The sequence below is a fragment of the Conger conger genome, chromosome 4 (assembly GCF_963514075.1).
Source record: "Conger conger chromosome 4, fConCon1.1, whole genome shotgun sequence".
Classification (NCBI taxonomy): Eukaryota; Metazoa; Chordata; class Actinopteri; order Anguilliformes; family Congridae; genus Conger; species Conger conger.
Window position 1 is genome coordinate 30,097,096 of NC_083763.1, and position 21,501 is coordinate 30,118,596.

A 21,501-nucleotide genomic window follows, 5' to 3' on the forward strand; every position below is an offset into this window, starting at 1 on the left:
ACACAGCAATGGCCATGACAGTGGCTTGGGATTTCACCCCCACAGACATATAGGCTACTCTACTTTTTCTGTTGCACCGTTGATGCATAATCGCTTTATTCATTCATTATTTTGCTCATCTGTTGTTTTATTTTAACATGTTAAGCTACTGAAAGGCAGCAAATTGTATAATGGCCAATTAAAGTGGATCACTGTATGATTCACTGTTCAACAGATGTTAATTGCTTGATTAGCTGTAATCCGCTGAGATTAACCAAATGGCTGGGATAGCGTTGATTTGCATGAGACAGTGAGTATTGCTTCAGCCTTGCCCAGGTGGGACTCCTGAGTAGCTTGACCTCAGTATGTGGTAGTTACCCATGCAGATTTGGCAATGTCCAAGAAATACTATTAATGATCCTTTGACACTAACTATCCCTTTATACCTTTTTCTCACCCTCTCTCTCTCTTCCTTTCTGTTTGCATTTCCCAACCTGTACTGTCACTGGAAAGGTTTCATTAATGGAATTATTTTCTTTCTTTCTTTGTCTTTTTCTTTCTTTCATTCTTTCTTTCTTTCATTCCTTCTCTCTTTCTCTCTGGGTAGTTCAGCTGTGTTTGTGATCCAGTGCATGGCATTGTAGGGTGTGCAGTCTGATACTTCAGTATGGGAGCTGGCACTGCCTTGGTTTTAATTGCAGACTGACCTCAGATTTGGCCTCCCCTGCAGCTTTCTAATGAGTAGAATTCCCACATTGCACTTGTTTACTCCCCAAGATATCTTTATATGCACACTGTTTTGGAACAAGGAGGCTAAGATTAGACCTAATATGGGCCCCCGTCAAATAAGAAAGATGAGAGCGAGTTTTCCCTACATTTTCATTTATTTTCTTTTTTTAATAAGAGGAACGATGATGTATATTGTCTATTAACAGAGGCAAATGCCTCTATTAACTGAGCTTGGCAAATGCTGGGTAGCATTATCCTCCTCTGCTGTGAAGTGTGTATGTGGGCTATGAAGAGGTGCTAAGGGAAGAGTCCGTTCGCTCTTCTCGTTGTAATCGCATTAGAACCATTCCAGAGCAGGATATTTTCTTTTACGATAAGTTTTAATAACATTTTGCAAAATCTCGATGTGCCCACTGAAACCGGAATAATGGAAAGGATTGGCTGTGGAATGCAAGGAAACAAGGGAGGAAATCTCTCCCTTGGGAACAGCTTGTTGAGTTAGGCAGCAATATTGGACTGCAACAAAGGGCTCAGCTCGTGAGAAAAGCAAATCTTCTGGATTCCTGTCGAGCCAACATTGTGGAGTTTCGGGAGGGAGGGCACTTGGAGGAGTGGCTTTTCGGGGTGAGTGACAGGCGAGGAGGGTGCAGGGCAATGCAGTTACCCTTCAGAGCACCTGTTACACATTGGCAACAAGCTGGCTCACTCGTTGGTAGTTGAATGCCTGCCTGACCGCCTGAGGAGATTTGACCAACAACAGTGATTTCATAAAAAAGGCTAGTGTGCAAACACCTTGGAGGGTAGGACGATGGAAGGGAGCAGTGTCACAATTGATGAGGGAAAGGAAACCCGAGACGTGGTGAATTGACATCCGCAGAGATCGCCTCACTTTGACCTCACCAGAATACCTGGCCTTCCAGACTGTTTTCGGCACTTCTCCAAAACAAAACAAAACAAAATAAAAACAAACCTGACCTTGGACTATCTTGTGACTCTGAGACTATGCCCCTTGCCCCATAACATTGTAAATAAAACATATACTGTGTGTTTGTCTGACCTAACTCAAAATGAAAACAGTATTCCTCTGTGGGGCAAGAAAAAAAAGAATGTTGGTTTAGGTTGAAGCCTCCAGTTCTTCCATTTGAGTCACAAGAAGGGTGGTAAAATTCTGGGAGAAGTGAACCAGAACAGACCTGCTGAGCACGTGATGGCTCGAGCTGGATCCTGTGATGCTCACCGGACCTTCAGACTTAATTTCCTGTGCCAGTAGCTCTAGCTTGAAGAACATTGGAATTTTGGACCCCTGTAGCCATTGAGTTTTCAAACTACCTCCCAATTCAAAACCTGATTCACCCTAGTTTTTTAGATTAAATTGTGAGGTTCACAACTGTGTTTTTCTAAAACAACAATGTGGCTCCTCCCCACACTGTACTGTAGTGTTGTCAGATGTTCCCTTGGCTATGAGGGGTTCCCATAGGCTGGGGAGTGCACATGTGCACACACACACGCACACACACACCTCAAACCAAAGCCTTATGTCCTTTCCTCTCCAACTAATCAATCGAATGCGAATGCAATCAAATGCAAATGCGGTAGGCCTAATGGAACCTGTAAATAAAGGATGAGAGAAGAGAGTGATTGAGACTTACACAGACTCTCAAGCTATCAGCATGGGTGTGCCGCCGATCCCTGTACTGCCATCTCTCTCAGGTCCCACAGACGAGTAGCTTGCAGATATAAAAACATCATGGGAAGACAAACATCGCCGAGTTCACTTCAAGAAGTGTGCATTCCCACGTGGGAGGGTTTCGTCGATTAATAAGTGTGGCAGCATTCAAATTTACACAGGGTTTCGTTACACGGCAACGGTTGCCATTGGAAATGGTATATTTGGGCTGGTTCTCCAGTGAGTTTTTGCGGGTTCGTTCAGTCGCGGTCATGAGACGTGGGCTCAAAGCATAGAAGCGCAGCACGTGGTGTGGCTCTCTCACAGCGGAACATCGTCACGAGAGGCCTAGTCACTAATTAGCGGTATAATAAATGGTTTGCAGGGGGAAGTTTAGTCATTAGGGGAAATGCAGGCATGGCTGCTGTTGTCTCCTCTAGGCCGTGGCTGACCTATATGTGTCTGCAGTTTGTTTTCCGCGAGGCTCCCGTAGCTACGGCATGTCCCGTAGTGTAGCTTTGCGGGGGTACAAAACTGCCAAAAAAATAAACATATATCCGAAGCTACGGATACTAAAATATCTGTGGCTTCGGCCCACTGGGATCGTTGGAGAGTCTCAGTAGTGCCACTGAGATTCTGCACTCCTGCTGCTTTGATGTTGGAGCCAGAGGGCCTGAACACTTGTCTTGTACTGCCTTTGCCCCCCCCAACCCCACCTCCAAACCACCCCACAACCCCTACACCCCCATCTTCCCCTACCCCACCCCACTGTTTCTGCCCCGGGGTTATGGGATGCAACAGGAACAGGAGAGCGAGCAGGAAATATTTTTGTCTAGCAGAGGCAGTTTGGAACGGATAGGACGGTTAACGTTTGATGTGTGTGTGTGTGTGTGTGTGTGCATCCACATGTGTGCGCACACATGTATATACTGTTTTATTTTATTTTATTTTGTATTGTTTCATTTCCACAATGGAAAGATTCACTTATATATTAGAGAAAAGTGGCCTCATTTCCGCCACCGTATTGACCTAGTTTTCTTCCCCAGTCTCGCTCGACGGCATGAGAGATGCATAGAGGCTCTGGCTAAAGCCATTGATCTCAGCAGAGTGCCAAGATGCACCGGGTTACTCCCGCATTGCTGACAGCCGAAGGACCTGGCGACACTCGCACAAGCCTCTCCTCTTTGCTCAGGCTCTGTTTTTGTTTCATGAAGTTAAGAAAGTGGAATTCTGGGATTCAGCCGTGCTGGTAACCACATACGAGCACAGAGACATGGATCTTCCGTGATTGTCGACACATCTTTTGTTTTCGCATTTCACTGTCACTGTGCCGCTAAGAGCTGGCTGCTATAAGATAGGATGGCTGTATGTCTTTGCTGAAGTGCAAGAGTCCAAATAATTATGTTTGTTCTCTCTTGATCCCTTTTTGAAGTGAATTAATGAAATGCACAGGCTGTGCATTGCGCTTGGGGAAAGAAATTCTGAAAGGCAGTCCGTGGAAGAAAAAAAAAGGTTCTTAAGCAAAGATAAAAAGTCAGGGAACAAAGGCTCTCTCCAGCCTCCAGAGAGACTTCTGTGCGATGAAACATACTGAGAATAGAGGTTAACTTAGGCTAATTGTCAAAGGGGTATATTGACCGGCAAGGTCAAGTTGTTTCTCTCACTGTCAGATCATCCTGTCATAAGTCTTCTTTATGGCAGAGACCCCTCTGATCTCCAGGGGGGCTGACCAAACAGATCAAAATGGCTGCGTTTCCGCTATGTACGGGTAATCATTTGGTTTTGGTGGTTCCAGTGAATGACAGACACATTCCCATCACTTCCCCTTGGGGGTGCCCTCATCGGTTGCGGGTGGGTTCAGCTTTTGTTTGTTTCCATGAAACATACCAGCTCTTTGTTGACTTCCTTCCCATGGTCTTCCTGAAAGCTTTTTTTCTGAATGGGTATTAGAAATCCCCACCCCCCCAAATTCCATGAATTTATCCTGACACAGAGGCTTCCTCTGAAAGTGCTATTAGTCAGAGTTTTGTGTATAGCCCTGACTCTGGGTACTGAGGTTTTAGCTCCATAATTGGTGCCCTTTCAATGACCTGGCAATCAATGTTTGTTTGAACCAATTGAACGGTTTTGCTTTCTTCAGGAAAATTCATTGGTTGGTTCACATTGCCTGTGGCAACTCTGGCCATTTATTCTGTCTCATGAAGCTTTACTGTCCCATGACTGCAGTAAATGCCATGGTGTATGATTGGATCAGATTTACAGGGGCATGCTAGCATAGTTGAACTGAGACTAAGGGCCCTATTTTCAAGTCAAGGCATTGTCAAGCTCTAGTGGTAACACATGGTACCGCCAAATTAATTCATGAATTAAGTCATGTCCGACTGAAATACAGCAATTTCATGACTGGACCTGGTAGTGGCCCACCAGCAACAGTCGGTTAGAGCTCAATATGCCTTTTTTAGAGTTTAAAAACTGGTCTGGGTTGGTAGAAATGTGAACACATTCATAATTTGCACAGCAGACCTGGGTGAAATACGTGGCTTAGATACTTTTCTGTATGGATTCTCAATTGATCTTGGCTGGTGCAATTGAGCCAAACAAGAGAAGGCAGGGTTTGCATTTTTTGAGAGTATAGCACAGGTTCCAATAATCCGGACATACTTGCGTAGAAGTATTTGAAGTCCAAAACACCTTCGTATTTGACCCAGGTCTGTTGCTCAGTGCCAAATGTTTTTGTTCACACATTTCCTATTGTACTGCCCAGCCCATGTTGATGGGTGGGTTTACTGCAGATCATAAATCTACCAATCCAAGCGGAGGCAAAAAATATTCTGTTTGCAAGGAGGAAATGGACAATTCCACTCATGCCCATTGTCGCCAGAATTAGGTCCTAAATCGGCTATGTGTACAGTAACTCTAAATCAGGGATCAGCAAAGCTTGGCTTCAAAACCTTGCTGGTCGGGCCAGATTGTTCCTGAGTTGCCACAAGTTGCAGACTCAGCCTCAAAATGAAGTACCTCAGAAAAAACCATGTACGCTCTGCAGAGAATGAAAGATGGTCTTTACCGACCTCTCTCGGCCCCTGCTGAGCTCAGCCTATCGGCAGGGGCACAGTCTCTAATCCAAAAAGCATGGGCATCCTGTGCCAGGCCAAAGGTTGGTATTTTACTGGGGGATCTGACAAAGACGTTGCTCAAAGGATCCAATCTGCACGCCCACATCTGGACTTCCTTTCAGGGCTCCGTGCGCAGGGCAGACGGCCAATAAACGAGCGCGTGGTGATTCCCCTTCCTGTTGCGCTGGCTGCTGCCTCGCCTGCATCCTCTTGCGTGCAGCCGCAAAAGAGTGCAAATTGGCTTGCTTGTGCTTGCCAAGGCCGAGCTGAGCCTCTAATGGAGAGCCCCCCCAGAGCGGCGAATTTGGTGAGAAAGGAATAGCAGATGCTGCAAACATGAGGGCGTTTCCTGCCAGCCGGCAACGGCCCTCCGCAGCCAATCGCTGACGACTCAGAGACAGAAAAAAAGAATGAAATAAATGACTTCCTGTCCAGCTGTCCCCACTCGTGCATCCTTCCCCCTGCCCCCCCCTCCCCAGGAGCGGTTAGAGGAAGTCCCTCTGTAAGAGGAAGTCGTTGTTTCCTCCAGCGAAACACAGCACTGTACCTATATCGTATATTGAGAAAATAAAATAATAAAAAGCACGGGAGCCAAAATGAATAGCTTTTGCACCGTTCTGAATAGTTGTTCTGTGCCCATCATCATGCCCTATCTCCACTAGAACTGTGGGGATTGATGTCACAGGTGCCACGGGCCAATAAGAATATGTGTTAGCAAGCAGCGAATCAAAAGCTCATTCCCCAAGTCCCAGCCAGCTATAGAGCACCAGGGGCTATCAGTGAACTGATAATAATAACTGGCAGTTATTATTAGATCTAATTGTTTACCGGTTGACAGCCTCTGAAACAGTGCTGCCAGTCCCCTCTGGCTATGTGGTTAGGGCCTCCATGCAGGGGTTGCTGCTCAACATAGGCCTAGATCTGATAACAGAGAAAGAGGGACGCTTACTCCAGATTCGTTGAGCCACACGCTCTCTCTCCCACGTTGTGGTTCTGGTTTCCCAGAGCACAATGGTGTTTGCCTCTAAGGTTCAGGGAACCGCTGTGTCATGCGACACCACAAACCGACGCCATGACAACAGGTTGCAATGCGCTACACGCTCAACGTGAATTTACCTTGCTGTCTAGAGCAGCTGGTCAGGTTGCTAAGGGAGTTAACTGTCACTCAAAGTGTCTTCTAAGGTCGAGCTGTAATTCTGCATTTCCCTATATTGACAAGTTAGCTTAGCCACAACCACAATATAAACTGAGATAATGTAGGCGCAAAAGGCCAAACGGCAGAGGGTGCCCGCTCAACCAACATGCCCCAGGTGTTTGTTATCTCGAAAGGGGCAGGTGGCTAACAAGCCGTGTCGCTCCTCGTGTCCACGCATACTTATCTGAGGCACACAGCAGGGGCTTTGCTAAACACGTCATTAGAAATCAGATCTTCCCGCACCTCTTTGTTCACACAGTTGTTTTCAGGTTAGCGAGGCATTCGCAAAAAGTAAGCGTGAAAATGAACACTGCCGAAAATATCTTTTCTTTTCTGTTGACGTGCCAGACTTCGAAGCGTCAGCCGCCCTGTTTTTATCAAAGGTGTTGCGTGAGCTTTGAGTTCTTATTTTGGGTTAGTCCCTGTGAAGTAATCCAGGTACTTTACGGATCCTTCTGTCTATAACACAACTTTGACATTAAAGACATACTGAAATCTAAATTCACTTTTTCCGCAATTTAGCCTTTATAACCATATGAATATGTCTTATAGTACATCCATCCATCCATCCATTATCTTAACCCGCTTATCCTGAATAGGGTCGCAGGGGGGCTGGAGCCTATCCCAGCATACATTGGGCGAAAGGCAGGAATATACCCTGGATAGGTCGCCAGTCCATCGCAGGGCACACAGACCATTCACTCACACACTCATACCTATGGGCAATTTGGACTCTCCAATCAGCCTAACGTGCATGTCTTTGGACTGTGGGAGGAAACCGGAGTACCCGGAGGAAACCCACGCAAACACGGGGAGAACATGCAAACTCCACACAGAGAGGCCCCGGCCGACGGGGATTCGAACCCAGGACCTCCTTGCTGTGAGGCGGCAGTGCTACCCACTGCGCCATCCGTGCCGCCCCCTCTTATAGTACAGTATATATGAAATTGTAATACTTTTAAGTTTTTCGTTTTTTTTCCATCCATTCCCTGGAAAATTAGATTTTATGAGATTTTAAGTCATCATGTACCAGTGGGTGTGTATGTTCACTCATGTATACACTCAGTGAGCACTTTATAAGGTATGTATTAGACTTATTTTTTAGACTTCTACTGCTGTAGCCTATCCACTTAGAGTTATGATGCGTTGTGTGTTCAGAGATGCTCTTCTGCATACTGTTATGTGTGGTTATTTGCATTACTGTCACCTTCCTGTCAGCTTTGACCAGTCTGGCCATTCTCCTCTGATGTCTCTCATTAACAAGGCATTTCTGTCTGCAGAACTACTGCTCACTGGATTTTTTTAGAGACTAGTGTGTGTGTAAATCCCAGGAGATCAGCAGTTTCTGAGATTTCAGCAGTTTCAAACCATCCTGTCTGCCACCAACAATCATTCCACAGTCACTTAGATAACATTTTTTCCCCATTCTGATGGTTGATGTGAACAATATCTGAAGCTCCTGGCCCGTATCTACATGGTTGTATGCATTACACTGCTGCCACACAATTGGCTGATTAGATATTTGCATTAATTAGTAGGTGTAAGAAAGTAAAAATGTTCGGTGAGTGTATGTCATATTGCAAAAGCTACTTGTGCTCTAACTTCCGTTTCAGCTTGTCTTTAACATCTAGATTTGTGTAGAGGCCAGATTCTGAACAGGCGTTGTGATCAGGGGGCAGTCACCTTTAACAAAACAAAGACTGAGTTTTGTTAAAAAAAACTTTTGCACCGGACCGTTTTCCTTTTTATATTGTTTTAAAACTGTAAAAAATGTCAATTAAAAAAATGCTTTAAAATGGAATTGTTTCATGTTTAACTTTGTAGCATTTAGAGGTCAGGTTTGCTTCTATTCACCAATATATTAACTGTAAATGGCTTTTTGACCAGCAGTCAAATTCTTGCAGAGGACTGTACACATTTTTTTCCATGGCTATATCTACACCAATGAATGAAGCAATATTGTATTCATGTATTCATGCATACAGCATGGCTCATTAGCCCATATGTCAAACTAAAATTCATGCATCGGACATTTTAAGAGTAGATCTCATTAGCGTCTATTCTGCCTGATGCAGAGGTCATCATTTTGAAAACCAGGCATAAACCCGCTGCAAAATTTTTTGATCATTATCTATTTTTAGGTTTTGATTTGCACTGAGCCACTCATTATTTTGTGCGCTTTCTTTCATAACACCAGCAATTATATGTGCATGGAAGCTGAGGTGAAAGTGTGAAGAAATCAGCACTTCATATCTGCTTTTCAATAAACGCATTGAAAATCTCGAGTTGGATAAATATTATCAGTATGATTTTCACACCTCGACTCGGCAGTGAGGGTACGATGCCCCCCTTCCCCACAAACCGTTATTAAATCTGGGGAACGGTCGACACCATACCTTCTGTATGTGAAGCAGACCTGGCTCAGCTGGTAAATGAGGCTAACGACAAGAGCAGCTCTTTCCAGTGTTGGCGTTATGAATCGCTTGTGGCTGTGCAATTATTGTAGCATGAAATTATTCTAACAGCACATAAGTGAAGGGCACTGTGTGTGTGTGTGTTTGGACAGTGGGGATATTAAATTCACGGCTCATATTGATTCAGTGTGAAAGTTATTTCATGCAAGGTCAATGAGAAAAAGGGATTATCTCTTTGGTGAACCATACCATGCACCAGTTATCCCCACTCCTGCTCTTGGACAGGGTGTGCTGGCTTTTGTTGTTATTCAGCACTGAATTGATCAATTAAAGCAGTTAATTACACAGTTAACTCACCCCACCTGGTCTCTTGGGTCTGAATTGGTTGCTGATATTGGGGCAAAAACAAAAACCAACACACCCTGTGGCTCCCCAGGACCAAGAGTAAGGACCACTGCTCTACACCTAGGATAGCTCGCAGATAGCGGCCTGTAGTGTAGTGGTTAAGGTAAATGACTGGGACACGCAAGGTCGGTGGTTCTAATCCCGGTGTAGCCACAATAAGTTCCGCACAGCCGTTGGGCCCTTAAGCAAGGCCCTTAACCCTGCACTGCTCCAGGGGAGGATTGTCTCCTGCTTAGTCTAATCAACTGTATGTTGCTCTGGATAAGAGCGTCTGCCATGTAATGTAATGTAGATGGAGACCCTGACACAGGCAGATGCTCACGGCCGGTAATTTAAAACGTTGGGGCTTTGACGGAAGCGGTCCGAGCAAACTCGGGTGGCAGTTTAAACGTCGAGTGGAAACCGTTCTGATCAGGATGTTTGTGGGAGGCAATAAGCAGACAGGGATCTTGTGCCACGGTGACACGGCAGCTGCCAGCAGAAAGCACTTTTGTGCGCTCGTTCCGCAAGCTCGCCGTGCCGCGGCGTCTGGTTGCCGTACGGGAGGGGCGGGCTGAGGGAGCGGCCGTTGCAGCGAGGTGTTGGTGGTGTAAACAGACGCGTACCCGTCCAACCACCGCAAATACGCACGCCGTCGCATCAGCCCCGGTCCTTTGACGTCAGACTGGCCACTTCTGGAATTATCCGTGACATCGTCATTACGCGTTTGGGATGATTGGGGGAAAATACAGCGCTCTACTTCGGAAAATTCCAAGGGCAAACCAAGGGAGAACTGTAGATACGGTGCGTCCTTTAAAATATGAAGAAAAACAAAAACAGGCCTACGGGTCTCGGGACAAAAGAAGAGTCATTCGAGTTGCAGCTAAAACTGAAGGACCACCTGGCTGTTTTTGTCAGGAATGTAGACCCAGAGTATTACATCTAGTTCTCTGGCAAATTTGCGAGAGAGGTGTGCAGCAAGCCCTCGGTTCCTTCCATCTCCCTGGCTTGTTTACCGTCTCTCCTCCAATCTCTCCGTATCTGTCAGAACTTTTTGTCTGTTGCCCGGAGGATCGTCCTCGCGGTAGACGGGTCGGAAGCTGGTAGAGTGTGTTTGTGTGAAGTGTTCTGGCCCCTGGGCCTTCAGAATAACACAGTCCAAATAATGGTGTAGGCCTGCCTCCTCCTCGGGCTCAGCGGGGCCCGAGTGTAGCCCCGCAGGTTCTGCTTGTTCTCCTGTGAGCTGGAATAAAAAACACTGCTTACTTATTCATGAGCTGCACCAAGCAACACTGGAGCACCGCCTCAGCACAGAGCAGAGCAGGGGAGATGTGGGGAGAGCAGCATCATGCAGCATGCACACGTGCATGTACATGCACACACACACACGTACACACACACACGCATGCATACACACACATATACACACACAAATGTATGCATGCACACACATATGCATGTACGTGCACACACGCATGCATGCACACACACATGTACACACACACGCATGCATACACACATATACACACACAAATGTATGCACGCACACACACATATATATGCACACACACATTTATGTATGCACACACGTATGCATGTACGCACGCACACACGTATATATACACACACACACTACACACACAAGCGTGCACACACAAACATATGCACACACAAGTACACACATACACACACAAACATATGCACATACACAGACTTGTTCTCACACATGCACACACACGCACTCACTCAGCAAATGGCTCATGTACACACAAAAGCACGCAAGTATACATGCTTGCAAGTGCAAATGCTCTCTCATACATGCAAGTACACACAGGCAAATGGGAACAATGCATGCATGTGCATGACGGGTGCTCACTGCTATGTACAGTATATTACTGAATCCCAAATTAAGAGCTAGGCTGAAAACAGCGTTGCATCTAGGGGACAATGATATTCATCTGGGCAGGTCTACAACGCCCTGACCAAGAACAGTATTTAATTACATCTCACCCTGCTGATTCTCTTACCAACAGCCCCTGTAAGAAAGGATGGAAAATAAACATGATAGTGTTTCAGCCAAGCTGAATTTATCCCCTCATAAAACACATTTTACACTTTCATTCCTTTTCACATGCTTGTATGTGTTTTATATTGCATATGGTTTTATTCTTAGCATATCCTTTCATTGTTCTTTGTTGGAAAGCAATGTGAACATCCTGTTTATAAAGCATGGTAGAAATGAAGGTATTCTTGATAATAATAATAATAATAATAATAATAATGTGCAATGTTTTAGCTTATTAATAAAATCTAAATTCATGAATTATAATAAACTGCACTGCAATGCATTTCACTGTTGCCATCATAATTTCAGTGTGTCACTGTTGTGTCCTTGAGATTGGCCTGGCCTAAATCGTGGCAGTCAATTTACCCAAGCGTGAAAATTGATTACGCACAAGCCGCGTGGCATATGTTGAGTAAATTATCCCAATAATGACGAGTTTAGTGCTCTGCGGACGAGATTGATACGCGGGGCGTAAAGGAGCCATTATCCATGACTTTGAGGAGATCCTTGTGTGTCCCCTGTGGAACACTGGCAGTGGGAGCCCTTCCTTCCTGTTTCTCCCCCCCCAGGGGAGCGGAAGCTAAATGGATGCGAGATGGATATGTCTGGCAGCTCCTCAGTGTGTGCTTTACGTGCTGGAGAGAGGCCAGGAGGATTCGCTTTCACAGACGTGTCTGCGCAGAGCCGGACACCGTAAACACACTCAGGCACGCTTGCACACACACACACACACACACACACACACACACACACAGAAGTACAGATGCGCATACGCATCTGCAGAAACGCACACATGCACATGTACACACATGCACGCACACACACACATACACACACACACACAGAAGTCCAGATGCGCGTACGCATCTGCAGAAACGCACACATGCACGTGTACACACACGCGCAGACACATATACACGTGTGCATAGACACACACACAGACACACATATACACATGCACGTGTACACACATGCGCAGACACGTACACACGTGCAGACGAGCATGTGTGTCTGCATGTGACACACACCCAGACACACATATACTCATGTGTACACACACATACGCGCACGTGCACAAGCCCAACAGACTCGTGTTCTCACAAAATGTACGGCATCGCCACTCCCATCCGGAGGTTTTCAGGGGAAACCTGCATGCTCCAGGCGGACATACGCTAATTCCCAACACGAGCGGAGACAAACGCGGCTGACAACGCAGTCCCCGCTAGGGAGAGGCGGTGCCATTGATGCCGTGCCTTAGCTTTTTTTTTCTCCCCGATATTTTGGGAAACACAAAAAAAACAAAAAAAACAAAGGTCAATTGAGAATGCGCAGAACCACGCCTTTCTCCCGTGCCCCTCTCCATGGCAACGGGATGAGTCATTAGGTTGATGGAACAGCGTGCGTCTGCTCGGTGCTAGCGCACGCGGTCGGGAGAGCGACCGAGACGGCGTGTGCGTTCCGTGACTGCCGTCCCGTCACACCGAGACCCCTGCCGTCTCACTTTGGCCAGCTGTAACCTGCCACTGAAGCTGGCGTCATAACACCAGAGCCTACGATCCACATTCCAGTCTTCCTTTGAAGTGACATTAATTACAGTATAACCCCCTGTCACAGATTCTAAAATTAATCTTGTTATATAGCGTTTAGCGAACAAAAACGAAATTTTGTTCGATTTTCATTGGACACCTTTGATATGTAAGGCAATTATTAAGAAATGTAATTGGTGTCTTGCATGACATTGACTCCCCTCTCTCTCTCCCCCTCTCTCTCTCTCTCTCTCCCTCAGGATGCCTTCGTGGAGCTGTATGGTCAGCAGAGAGAGTCGGTGTTCCGCTGCTCCTGGCCGTACATAAAGACGGTCTTCGGCTTGGCCGCCCTGGGGGCCGCAGGGGTCACCATCGGGGCCTATTTCACGCAGAAGTGAAGAAGCCCAGGAGTCCATTTTACAAGCACCTCTCAGAAGAGCACTGCCCATCACAGAGCATTCTCTTCTACACACACACACACACACACACATACACACACATGCACACACACACACATACACATACACACACGCACACATACACACAAGTGCACAACCCTTCAACGCCTTCACTGATATGATGAGTCTATACAGGAATGCCCCCAGTGGCACATACTGAGAAAACAAAACATACACACTCATGCATACATATATACATACATGAAAAAGCTAAGTCACTGCCTAATGAAAATTTTGCAAGAGATAACCCCCAAAATAGAAAAAGTTAAGGGTTATGTTGAAGCATACGGTCCTGGGTTTTGATGTTTTTTGTACTATTTTTAGCATGAGTCTGTGATACATGTGTGTAACTCTGGTGTGAATGTACATACAACTCTGACTGTTGCCCTTGAAGAGGGACTTTTGAATGATGGTTTTCAGCATGTTCCTGCTCCTTGGAGACTTTGGAGATGCTGCGACTGTCCTAGTAGGGCTAAGTCAGAAGGTTTGGGGGGTTGGGGTGGTGGGGTGAGGGGGTTGGGGATGTTGTTTGAACCTGGCGGTTCTCCCCATAGAGGACTCTTGAGTTGAACAGCACAGATGTTCTGAATTTATCATTAAAGGGCTTGTTTCCGATTCGCTGCACGGAAGTGCCCGTAATTTTCAAGTACAAAGAGCATCACTAAACTTTCCACATTGAGTTTTGTGTGAGCTTTGAATAACAGAACCCTCCTCTCAAATGTTTTTTTCTTTGTTGGTGTTATCATAGACGGTTTATTTCTTTCAGAGTTTAGGAAGCGTGGTTTTACTCTGAAAGTTGTTGGGGTTTCTTCTCCGTTACTTGGATGTACCTGTTTTATACTCATGGCAGGATTCCCTGGTTTTGATCATTGCCTGCAGCAACGATAATCTCCTTACACACTTATTGCATGCGTTTTTCACCCTGACTGAGAGTCCTGTTGATCTTGGTCTATGGTTGGAGTGGGAAAATGACCAGCTAACAAGCAAAAGGCAGAAAGTGAGACTGCCCATGCTCCCACCGTTTCTTTTCCAGCTGAGCAATCCTCAAGAAAACATAGTTTTTCTTCATTTGTAACAATGAACCTTCTGAAGTCCTCAAATCAAACTAGTGGAGCCAGGCTAGCCTTTCTGCCAGTAAGGTTCTTTGTCAGAAAGCAGGTGGGTCTGGGTTTGGGAGTGAAGAAGGTGGGTTTGCTAGTTGATCATCACACTGCAGGCCCCTGGTTGTGGACATGTTACCAGGTGTGAGCCCAAGCAGGGAGAACAGGGTATTTATTGAGCCCGGCTCCAGACAGGATTCTGGGGGTGACCTGGGTTTGGTGTACAGAAAGCCCACAGAGCTGCACTCTATCCTCCATCCTTCTTGTCTTCCTGATAACGTTTCTGGAACTGAAAATTATCATGAGGCCACCGCTAAAAGCCCATCCGGTCAGACCTAGGTCAAATACGTAATTGTTTTGGATTAAAATACTGTTTGTCTGGTGTATTCGAACCCATGAAATGCTCTCGAAAACCGCTTCTGGTCCTCTTGGTTGGCTCAATTACACCAGGCAAGATAAAGCAAGCAAATCCAAATCCAAAACAATGACACATTTGACCCAGTTCTGGTTCAGGCGCCTGCACAACTCATCCACGAATCCTCTCTCTCTCTCTCTCTCTCTCTCTCTCTCTCTGCGGTATACAGTATGGAGAGGGACAGGGGGTGGGGGGGGGGGGGTGGGGGGGGGCGGATTTGCGGTGGGGAGGTTGTTTTACCGGATGAGCGCAGACAGACAGACACCTGCTGCCGTGGGCCGGAGACGTCCCAGCGCAGCAGGAGCAGGAAACCTAATCCCGCCGCGCGTCAGGCCTGTCTGCGGAGCTTCCGCCCGGGGACGGCCTGATCGATGGCCCCGGTCTCTAATAGCAACGGGGGCCACGCCGCAGAGGAAGGAGGCGCCGGGCACTGCCCAATCCCACCGCCGAGGGTCTCTGGTGCGGGCGCTCCCTCCCTCGGTACAGTCGGCTAATACGGTTACTCTTGTTTTTACATGTTCAGATCTCTCGGTTGGTACCACCAGATGTTATGAGGGGTGGGCAGAACGCGTGAGCTAGGGTGGCGCCTCTGAGTTTTCTCTGAAAACTCATGACAGCCTGCAGCCGAGTGGCTAAGGCGCATGACTGAGACCCGGAAGGTTGGTGGTTGAAGCCTCAGTGTAGCCACGATAAGATCAGTGCAGCTACAGTATTGGGCTCTTGAGCAAGGCCCTTAACCCCACATCGCCCCTGGGGGCTTGTCCCCTGCTTTGTCTTATCAACTGTAAGTCGTTTCGGATAAAAGCATCAGCTAAATAACTCATGTAATGTAACGGGCCCCGCGTTTCTGGGCTGAGACAGGGCGAAGGACTGGTCTCTTTCGACCAGAGGCGTTTCTGTAGGGCTGGGCCTGTCTGTACACCGCCCCAGCTCTCAGTGTCTGGTCCAACGATTCACTTGGTTAAACTCGTATTTCTGGAATTTTCTTTTTTTTTACTGTACTTAGGAGTAATTAGTGCTTTTGTGTTGTGTTTTGGGGGTTGGGAGGGTGTACTGTCAGTTAGTACTGACAGCTGGATCGGACAGATGAATTATTGGAGAGTGGAATTTAGTACAGTAATTTTTCTTTTTGTGTGACTGACTGCATGAATTTTACTAATCAATTTTTTTTTACGGTTTTTATTTTTTTACTCTTCCCCGTGTCATCTTACAGCAATGATAACACTGTCAAAGACAGTAGAGATGGCAAAATACTTTCACCACTTCTGTTTCTCCAGAATGTGAATGGTGTGGTCATGTTTTTTTCTTTCGCTGTTGTTTCTGCAATTATAGTAGTGTGGCTAACTGATGTCAAGCACCATGTTATCACTGCCCATCACTTCTTACAAGTTTACATCTGCATATATACACATATTATGGAAAGTATATAAAAAAATCTATACATGTTAGCTCAGATTTGCAAAGCTCCTTGTTTATGTGTTTTAATTTATTTTAAGGTACCGAAATATGCATTAACCTCTTCTCTGACAGTACCAAACTATGGAATGTGAGCACTTACTCTGGATATTCACTTATAAGATGGAGGCGAGAGGTGCTGGACACATTAAAGTCTCCGACAAACTGTAATTTTTTTGGTTTTTGAGTCTTGGAATTCGCACTATAGCAATGGGTAGTTATTTGCAGCTGCTGATACAAATGAACAACTTCATGTCTTTTGGACGAAAAAGGATGAAGACAGGTGTTTTTATAATGTTTAAAGCTGCTGCTTACGATGTGGAATTACAGCTAAAATACTGCCACCACCGGAGCATTGTGTCTGTCCTTACTGTTCAGGAAAAAAACGAGAAAAAAAACAAACAAAAAAATAATAATAAAACAAAACAAACAAACAAAAAAAGATGTCTCATAGCAGTAACTTCTCGTGCATTTCCTTCAAAAGCAATATAATGGCAAAGGGGACTTGAAGGAAGAAGACGGCTTTGCAACTGACGCCTTTTATTTCCATGGAATGAATGAACGAGGAAAAAAGACTCAAGGGTTGCAACGTGGGTCAAGGACACTGGGACAGTGCTGCGCTCTTTTAAGCAGGAACTTTTAAAAGCTATGAAAGGGTGCAGACAGGAACCTTGTTTCAGCGTCCTTTATAGGGAAAAGGACACACACACCCAGACGCAGGAGCCAGTGAAAAGAGGGGACCCCCGCCACATGGCACTGTTTGCGTTCTGGCACAGTTTGCGTTCTGGCAGAATGAAAAAAGAGCTACGTGTGCAGAAAGAATCTCAGAATCTTTTTCATTTCGTTTTCCACTTTATTTCCCCCCTACTTTATTTCTCTCCTATGCCAAGGATGTGACTACATTCTGTTAAGAGGGATCCCCAGATAGCAAGCAAACTGGATCTGGGCCCATTCCGGCTGACTTCAGGCCAGGAGTCTGGTCACTTGTTGTCTGGGCAAGCCTTCAGAAAGAGAGACAGGTGTGAGGCTAAGGAAGATGTAAATATGTATAAAAGTGAATGTAGAGCATGCTGGTTGGTCTCTTCAGAATAAAGTGGCCGGGCCATCGAAGGGCGGTCTTCAGGGAGATGTTGGCTGGCCCATTGGTATCTCTGTATACAACAGCCGTAGTTGTGTAGTTTCAGCAGTGACCCGGGGTTTGGGTCGCGTGTTCTGATGCGCGTTGGCCCAGTCTCCGGTCAAAAGCATCTGCTTTGATGAATGTTGAGTGTTTCGTCCAACGCAAACTGTTGTACCCAAGCATTAAAACAGAAACGTCCTCAGTTTGTGTTACCGCACTTAAGACACCCCTCTGTTCCATCTCATAGCTTCTGTCCGCCTTTTTGAGTTTGTGTTTTTGTATTCGTCCCATTACGTTGACTACAACGGGATTAAAGCAGGCACCCATCAGTTGACTTTTTCACAGGTAAACGCATATATTTTAAATGGATTAGCGATGACGGCTATCTAAAAGCAGCATTAAAAAGCATTGTCATACATGTTTTTCGACAGCCGTCTTCCACGCTTCATAATGTAGAGCGCAACCCCTGGAGGGCTGGTGTATTCAGTTTTTTGTTGCAATAACATATTTTACCTTCATTTCTGAAAATGTAGCATACAACCATGCTGGTTGACTCCTGCATCAGACTACAGTAATCTTTTCACAGAGGATACATCATACAGTGCAGTGAGGTCCATGAGTATTTGGACAGTGACTTTGAGTGACAGTCTTCACTTCAGGTATTTTGAGGGTATTCAGATCCATAGGAAGTTAACCAGGTATAGGAATTACAGCCCTTTAATTAATTGTGTCAGTGTCCAAATACTTACTGCACTCACTGTATATTATGTGCAGGCTACAGCTGTAGCTCTGCTTTGACTTAGTCAAAAAATATAATCAAACAAATGATTGAGCTAATACATAACAGGGAGCCGAAATTGCCATGAAATTGGCCAGGTTTTTTTATCTTCTTTACCAATAATGAAGCAATTTCCAGCAAGTTCCGTCATTCAGCTTCACATTTCCACCTTGTGAAAAGAGAGGTGACCTTTAGAACCATCGTGATTAAAGAATAATGATAGACCATGTTTTTTTAAATATTTAAATAGACTAATTACTATTCAAATTGCTATTATATACTCTGAAATATTAAAGTCGACGGCGCCAGACTGAAAACAGTGCAGGTTACTCTGATCACAAGAAAATGATTAATTCACGGCAGTGTCAAGGGAAATGTTACGATTTCCTCGCCAAGAACAAAAGCAAGGCTTTCACATGCGGAGGCAGCTAAGACTATTCGTGCTCATCGTCTGTTAAATCTGACAGTATCAATTTTCTTCAAACAGAAAAAGAGCACAGAGACAGTTATTTATATAAAATTAAGGGGCTAATATTTTACATTAGGATATGAATTATTTATTCCCAGAGTAGCACACATTGATTTTGTTTTTGTTCAACGAATTTGTATCATCATTATTTTTATTTGTGTTGAAAATTTAGGAATGGTCAGCTGCTTTATAAAAATGTCCAGAGCTTATTTTAATTCTCATTTTTTTTATTGTATAATTATCTGTATTCTGAATGTCTCTTCCGTCTTGTCATTTTCCATTGTATAGTTTTCTATAAAATCCTCCATTATTCTGTAAAATATACAATTTCAACAACCTTTTGATTGCAATTTTCTTGATCTGTCATCTTGCAAATCATGCTCATGAGTTTATATGTTTCCTTTTCTCTATATAATGTATCCATGTCATAAGCTATTAGAAATGTATTCAAATTAAATGAAACTTGGCCTTCTAATGAATGTGAAGTCTGTTTAATAGCCTACATCACAATGTGTTAAAATAATGAAATTAAGAATACCTTTCAAAATAAAATGGAATTAAGATTATTCCCTGATAAACTAACATCACTTGGAATTTCTATGATCATTTCTGTTATCATTTATTTGTATTGCTTGCATTTCAACATTTGGGTTCAGTTAAACATCTAATCATAATGAGACAGGCATTTTGAAATTAAACATAACATTCCATTACAATCACTTGACAGACAGTTATCAACGGAATTTGAGTGACATGCAGTCAGGGAGAACATCGGTGTTACTCTCAGGAAAACAAGGCACAGGGGGCTGACAATTAGTATTGTAAAAAAAAAGGTACCACTAGGCAGATCTTTTCACCGCTATACCTATAACACCAAGTGGGTGCAGATTTTTGTTCTGGCCCTGCACTATGACACCTGATTCAACTAATTAACAAGGACAACTAAAAAATCTATCTTCACTCAAAACCTTGATCAGTAGAATTAGGGGGGTATATTACATTACATTAATGGCATTTGGCAGACGCTCTTATCCAGAGCAACGTACAAGAAAGTGCATACCCATAACCAGGGATAAGTGCGCTGAAAGATCCTAGAGGGATGTACAATTTCAACTGCTACATGCACAACAAAGATAAGGACCAGGGCCTATTTGAACAAACAAACAAAGCAAAAGTATGACCAAACCCCTTAACTAGCCGAACACTGCTTACCTAGCCAAACTAAAAATACTGATACACAAAAAAGTAAATCACAGAAAGACAACAATTAAGGTTCACAGGGAGGTAGGGAGGGACGGGGAGAGGTGCTGCTTGAAGAGGTGCGTCTTCAGTTTGCATTTGAAAGTGGGAAGAGATTCAATACAGTTCTGACCTCAACAGGGAGTTTGTTCCACCACCGTGGAGCCAGAACAGACAGTAGTCATGAACGTGAGGTGGAAGTTCAGAGAGGGGGAGGTGCCAAGTGGCCTGTGGAGGCTGAACGAAGAGGTCTGGCAGGGGTGTAGGGTCTGATGATTTGCTGGGGAAGACCCCTTAACTGCTTGGAAGGCTAGCACCAATGTTTTGACTTTGATGCGAGCCATGACAGGCAGCCAGTGGAGGGAAGTAAGCAGGGGGGTGACATGTGAGTATTTGGGAAGGTTGAAGACCAGACGAGCTGCTGCATTCTGGACAAGTTGGAGGGGTCTGATGGCGGAGGCTGGGAGGCCGGCCAAGAGGGAATTGCAGTAGTCCAGGCGGGACAGAACCATCGCTTGGACCAGGAAAAAGGTTCTGGGGTTTACTCTGTGAGTAAAAGCTAACTTATCTAGCTTCTGGGGGGTATATCACTTCTTTCTTCTGCTAAGTGGTATACCCTCTCATTCTGTTCTCGGTTACAAGAAAAAGCTTCACTCACTGCTCTTTTCAGATGACATTGGACACCCTGTTCTAAAGAGTGGCTTGAATAATTAGTTCGAACAAAGACCAGCATCTTCACTGGCGCTCCAGGGATGGAATTGTGCATCCCAGCCTAAAAACATTGCACTCTCCTTTAGAAATTAAAGCCAAATTCAGTATGAACACTGTATTTTTAGTTACATATAAAACATGTAATAGTATAATAGTAATTGTCATGTATGAGAAGTCACCAACCATTCTGCGCGTGCCTCATCTCTGGAATTTTCAAACTGCTGTTGTCACACGCTGCATATTTGGTGGAAACGTTTTAACCGTCACAAATGCTCCGTGGACCGAAGAACAATACCACTAGTTTCCACATCCATCCACCCACAGGTAGGCTAAAGTTTTGTGACATAACAAATGTTGGTCAGTCGAGCTATTTTAGTGAGAACAAATGTTTTGAACCTGCAAAATGGTTAACCATTGTCCGCGAACATATCGCGTAGGCTAACCGAGTTGGTATGTGCACCTTGCATTCGGCGAACTTTATTTTAAGAGTCGTGTTTTTAAAAGGAAGAACTTGTGTTATCAAAAAAGACAGATTAAAAAGGGAGCATACAATTACCGTTTCAAAAGACCTACTCCGTGTCTATATGGCCTTAATTTTGTCCTATAAATGCTGATAAGAAAAGGCTCCCTCCCTGTGTCTTCACAGGTAAAATAGCTTTCTCTAACAGCGTAATTATGCAGG

At 44.9% G+C, this 21,501-nt stretch overlaps 1 protein-coding gene across 2 annotated transcripts in view; it reads left to right on the forward strand.

Moving 5' to 3' along the window:
• The window catches only part of LOC133127182 (apoptosis regulator Bcl-2-like), an 80,387-nt gene that overhangs the window by 45,654 nt on the left and 13,232 nt on the right, over window positions 1–21,501 (forward strand). The window contains exon 2 of one of the 2 annotated variants that reach the window (XM_061239874.1): window positions 13,335–14,007. The exons of the other annotated variant lie outside the window; for it this stretch is intronic. Coding sequence (XP_061095858.1) covers window positions 13,335–13,472 — 138 coding nt within the window. The 3' untranslated portion in view covers window positions 13,473–14,007. Of the gene's footprint in view, window positions 1–13,334; window positions 14,008–21,501 lie in introns of those variants that run through there. 2 annotated transcript variants of the gene reach the window in all.